The sequence below is a fragment of the Lathamus discolor genome, chromosome 3 (assembly GCF_037157495.1).
Source record: "Lathamus discolor isolate bLatDis1 chromosome 3, bLatDis1.hap1, whole genome shotgun sequence".
Classification (NCBI taxonomy): domain Eukaryota; kingdom Metazoa; phylum Chordata; class Aves; order Psittaciformes; family Psittacidae; genus Lathamus; species Lathamus discolor.
In genome coordinates this window covers 149911196-149917195 of record NC_088886.1, presented here as the reverse complement: position 1 = coordinate 149917195, position 6000 = coordinate 149911196, and the positions used below count along the sequence as shown (strand labels likewise).

The 6000-nt window shown below is 42.3% G+C and overlaps 1 protein-coding gene across 2 annotated transcripts in view; it reads right to left on the bottom strand.

Moving 5' to 3' along the window:
• Positions 1–221: 221 nt before the first annotated feature.
• Positions 222–6000, bottom strand: part of DOCK1 (dedicator of cytokinesis 1) — a 320534-nt gene continuing 314755 nt past the window's right edge. For both annotated transcript variants that reach the window (XM_065672474.1, XM_065672475.1), the window contains exon 52: positions 222–1541. In XM_065672474.1, the coding sequence (XP_065528546.1) occupies positions 1446–1541 (96 nt within the window). In that variant the 3' untranslated portion in view covers positions 222–1445. The remainder of the gene's footprint in view (positions 1542–6000) is intronic.

The window sequence follows — 6000 nt, the reverse complement described above, 5'->3', positions numbered from 1 at the left end:
CTTAAAGATAAGTAAGCTGGCATTATGAATATTGACCAAGATGGATGCTTCTAGTGCTGATGTGTGTTTTCTATCAGTACTCCATAGGCAGGAACAAGCATACGAGTACGATGAAAGAACTCCGCTTCATCACGGGCTCCCTCAAAACTGCTCAGGAAAACCCAGAAAGTAAGTGTATGTGTAGTGAGGATCATAAAACCCAAGGGAATGGATTCCTTAGACAAGTTTTCAAAATAGTATTTTATTTTTTTGAGTCAGTGGTATGTTTAAAAACAATCTAACATAAGAGTAAAAAGATTGTAGATAGTAAAAAACAAAGGTGTGATGACAATAAAAAACGCTAGAGTACAAAGTTAGTTTCTTTCCTCCCTCCCAACACCCCACCCCATCCTTGTCCAATATTTCTCAGAGCTTAATATCTGGAAAAAAAAATAAAAAAAAAAAAAACCCAAACCCCTTTTTTTTTTTACACTTTCAGCCATGAGGGAATTAAAAATAGGTGAGGCCTTCTTTGCAGGTACATTAATTCATTATTACATGAAAAGCAGGCACCATAAAAATTAAAACATTCTAAAAACCATCATATATACAAACGCTGTACAGAATGATGGCACAAGGACAAAGTGATTCCATTCAGTTCATCCTAATCCACATGAAATATTACACATTACAGAAGAAAAGAAAAAGCTCTTCCTGTTCCTGTACTCACCTGCTAGGTTTGGAATGACCAGGAGTCTCCTATCTTTCCCATGTGCCCGTCAGGAGCTAAAGGGCTTCCTTGATGTACCCATTGACCAACCCCCAGGAGAAGGGCCAACTGAATGAGAATGGCAATGACTGATCCCTAATGACTCATTTTACAAACCCCATTAGCAATCAGTTTATTTGTGACTAAAGAGAAGGCACGTGCCTGATTTTTAGCCCCGGGCACAACCGTTCTTTGGGGACATCCCATGGCAGCTTCTCCTTCCTGGGAAGCCTACTCCAATGTGCACTGAATTCAGTGCGAATATCATCATCGATTCCTATATACACTGAGATTAGGTACAAAATACTCAGCTCATTTTAAACTCCATAGCTACCTAAGCGCTTTAGAGACAAAATATTCAGCTCGCATTTGAATCCCCACAGTTACCTATGTGCCTGAAGTTACTCAGAAGAAGCAGGGAGCAGGTTTAGGAAGAGGGGACTGTCAGTTGATAAAAGCCTCCCAGTCTCAAGCAGAAAACCAGATTTCTTTCAAGTCATGGGAGGGAATAACCCCAGAAAGAGGGGAGATGTAGTGTTGTTTCCGACACGAATGGGTTTCTTACGGAGTTAGAGTCATTGCACTAAGTGTTAGATACTGCACGCCTGAATGAGGTAAACGTTATATACCATAAAATACTTAGGGAAATGAATTGTTACAGCTTTATCTTTGGAAATAAAACCACCCGATTCCTTCTTCACTGGACAATCCCAGAGTCAACCGACGTTTGCTTCCGAGTTGTCTTTGGAGGAGGAGGTGGGGGAGTCTTGCTGGGGAGCGGAGGTGGCAAGTGCTGGAAGAAACCAATTTTGACAGAGCACGTTAGCAATGAATGGATCTCTGAAACGGTTCCTGTTCCATATATAACTGTGAGAGACAGCAGGGGAGCCTGCAGCCCTCTGCCTCCTGAAAGCTTCTCTGCAGAAATTGCTACTGCGAGTAGGGAATGCTCTTGGCCATTAGCTTAAAATGGAACTTCGACTCCAGACAATGAAAAGAATCTCGTCAGGGTTTATGATGAATTAGCTCAGTATATCAGGAAAAATCTTTTGAAAGCACTGGAGAAGTTTATAATTCCCCGCTTTATATCATGATAAGATATTGATTTCTTGGTCTGTATCGATTGCCCTCAGCCTCTGTGCACTACAAAGCTTAAAAGCCAAGCTGAAGCCACAGCATCGCTGCTTTTCCAATCTTTTGGTGTTTTGCACATTCAGAACACAAATAATTAAACAAAAAAAAAAAAAAAAAGGAAACCATTTAAAGAGATAAGTAACTTGAAATTTACTGTTACACATTCAGTTATAATTAAAATATTCAAAACAGAAATCCAGGCTGTTCAAATATACATATTTTAAATCACTTCATATATCACGCAGCAGAACCAGCGCACCCTTGGTTAGATTCCCCAGCTAACTGGACAAATTAAAGAAGTCATTATGGAAATTAAGACTTTTTTCATAATGTTCGATCATATCTATGATAAAATCTGTTTCGGAAAGAGCTCGAGAACACTGCACTTCACTCATACACTTTGCAGTGCGGTTTTCCACAGCATTTTGGCTATGCAGGCAGTACAGTTTTCCCATCATGAGGCTGTACTGCAGTGTCACAGCTCAGAAATGCAACTCTGGGTTTGCTTTTTCTTTTCATTCTTTCCCTGCTCAGCCAGCCTTTTGTTTCCTCCAAGTATAAGGTTCTTTTTCATTTCCACTTGTTCATGTCTCAGTGTACCCATCCCAGTTTACCCACTCCATACTGAACCACTGGCTCATGCATAACACTTCAAACCCTATACCACACACTGACCCTGCCAAATTTCCTTGATCACTGCTATAAGAACAGCCTAAACATCTAAAATGCCTTAGTGTTACATTGCATGTACTACGTGGACAAAATAACTGATGAGTTCTTAGTTGCAGTAAGAAACTGGTATAGAAGCAACTGATCCACTATGTGAAAGTGTAAAACCCAAACCTGTTCCCTTTAAAAGATACCCAAAGGTGGTATCCGAAAAGAAAAGTGGTTAACAGTGAAGCCAGGTAATTTCCTCTGCCATGGGGCAGAAGAAGCATGAGAGCCTCCTAATGCTCCTGCAATGCAGTGGCCAGGAGTCTTCAGAGATGTGTAAGAATAGATGGGGAAAGCATCTTTAAGGTGACTGTCGTGGTTTAAACCCAGCCGGCAATCCAGACCCATGCAGTCGCTCGCTCACTCCCCCCCTTTCCTCCCCCCACTCCCAGAGGGATGGGGAGGAGAATGGAAAGAATGTAAGTCCCATGGGTTGAGATAAGAGCAGCCCAGTAACTAAGGTATAACACAAATCACTGCTGCTGCCACCAATAGTAATAATGATAAGGGAAATAACAAGGGAAGAGAATACAACCGCTCACCACCCGCTGACTGATACCCAGCCTGACCGAGCAGTGATCTAACCCTTCCGGGTAACTGCCCCCAGTTTATATAGTGGGCATGATGTGCTGTGGTATGGAATACCTCTTTGGTCAGTTTGGGTCAGGGGTCCTGTCTCTGCTTCCTCCCACCTTCCCCTCCTCCCTGGCAGAGCATGAGGCTCACAAAGTCCTTGGTCAGAGTAACCATTACTGAGCAGCAACTGAAACCATCGGTGTTATCAGCGCTGTTCCCAGGCTGAAAGTCAAACCCACAGCACTGCACCAGCTACTAAGGAGGAGAAAAATGACTGCTACTGCTGAACCCAGGACAGCAACTCACTGCCTTCTTCAAAGCAGGCTTTAAGACATAAATCCAGAGTTCTTACCAGATAGCTTTACTAATCACAGACTCAATAGCAAGGTAAGATGGCATACTGCAGAGCCAGGAAGGCTGGATTTTGCCTGGAATATTTTCCTGTGTCCTGGAAAGAGATACTTCCCAATCTGTTTCACAACTTCCCTCCTTCCTCCTGGTTCTCCCCTGGGGCAAACAAACAGGGATCCCAAACTAGCATCAAGTAAGCTATGCCCTAAACTTGTCTCTCCATGTTGTGAAGATCTTCCACTCTCCAATTCCTCTGCCTCTCCACCACCAGTACAGCAACACGCGTGCTCTCACCTTTCTCCTTGGGTACAACATGCTATCCTAGTTAGCAACTCAAATCAATTGGTTTTAAGCTGCTGCTGAATGAGAATCTCTGGACCAAGAGCACGGCTCTGGAGACACAGTGTGCCTGCCTGGAAAGTGGCATTTCCCTGTCTGCCCAGGGAAGCCTCCTGCCTAATTGGCAATGAAGACTTTCGCGTTCACAGTCCAGTTAAAGTTCACCCTTGTTCTTTTGAAGAAGCAACCAGGTTATTAAAGCATTGGAGACTTGAAAGCATGATGCTTGAGCAGCATTCATCGATGTGTAAGCAGCATTCATCTCCCAGAGCAGGCTCAGTCTGTGAGCTATTTATTCATAGAATCACAGAGTGGTTTGGGTGGGAAGGGACCTTAAAGCTCATCCAGTTCCAAGCCCCTGCCATGGGCAGGGACACCTTCCACTAGAGCAGCTTGCTCAGCTGGACACAGTGACCCCTGAGTCAGAAAACTAAGTCAACAAACTGATACGAAAAGCAGCTAAAATAAGAATTTCATTTTCCTAACTGCGAGCCTGAGTGTTTTGTTAATTAAAAAGCCACTGCTATTCTGCCCTGAAGTAGTACAGTCAGAACCATAAAATATTTTCTCTACCTGACCAAATACTTGTCTTAACCTTTTCGAGGCCAGGTTGGACAGAGCCTTGGGTGACACGGTTTAGTGTGAGGCATCCCTGCCTGTGGCAGGGGGGTTGGAACTGGATGATCTTATGGTCCTTTCCAACCCAAACCATTCTATGATTCTATGATAACCTGGCACGTTGAGGTAGCTCCTGAATCCCTACTAAAGCACCTAAATAAGAGCTGGACTGTCAGTTATTTCGCTTTACACGTTCAATGATGAACTGCAGACTGCAAAATCAAACTGCTTAGTTACAGCCAGGTACCCAGGTGGGGGCTCTGGGCAACCTTTGGGAAACGCTGGTGGTCCTCAGCACATCAGTGTACAACATGCCAGAACTCCTCCTGGAGGTGACATTAATTCCATAACTAAATAAATGAGGTTTATTAGTTACAAATTCATTACAAAACATCAAACTTCCCTCAGTGCTCTACTCTCAGACGACATCTTCAACTTCCTATTTATCACTCGAAAAAACTAACTCTGCTGAAAGCCTCATTTATGAAAATCCATTTTGAATTTAAAGAATACTATATCGGCAATAATTCTCAATTCAATCAGATCAAAGGCATTCCTCAAACAAATGAGCCTTTCATATTGATCAGAGAACAATCAAATTACCCCTGAAGACCTGCTTCTGAAGAAAAGCTACAATGCAAATACAATGAGAATAAGCTAAATGTATAGGCTATAAATAACAAGCACGAAACCTACCAGGGCTTAGATTCTGCAAGGAAATTAGGCAGAAAGAAAGAGCAGAGAGAGGTAGATAATTATTATAATCGAATTTACAATTTCCATTAGAAAGTTGGATAAATTTAGTACATGTTAATTTATATAATAAGCTACCAATGAACATATCAAGTAGGATGGGTAATGCTCGTTGGGGCAACATCAATTGAGAAATTTGCATGACAAAATGTGTCAACGTGGACCTGGTGCCACTCCAGATCCAGCCATCACTCGCATCGCTCCCTTTTATCCCAGCAAAGGGAGAAGTTCAAGCACAGTTTTTCTCTCCCTTTAATAGAACACTGAGAAAATCATTATTAGGCTGATGAAGTTCATTTTTGCTACTCTTCCCCTTATTAAACTTTGAAATACAAACCAGAGTTTCGCTCAGTGTCACATTAATGAACAACTGCTTTAGAATCAGGTTAGGAAAGGACCTTTCTTGTTGATCCACGGCCTTTTTCTTTGGTCCAAGGACCATGAACTTTGCAGGGTTCATGTTTGTATTTCAATGGTTAACTGTGAACCCAGCATATCTCAAAGCATGCATTTACTTTCTGACAAATGGCTAGAGACTGGTTCACATTCAAACCTATTTTGGGCAGAATCCTTGAGTCACGGGTACCTCAGGGGAAGCAGAAACCTTATGTAAAAGGCACATCTGCAACACAGAAGCAATCTGTTCCTTCTGCTTCAAACATGAAATTGCTCCCATTTGTTTGGTTTTCTTTTCCCTGATACAGAAAAAGAATCAGGTTTAAAGAACATTTGTCTCCATTCTCTTACAGATACAAACTGCACTA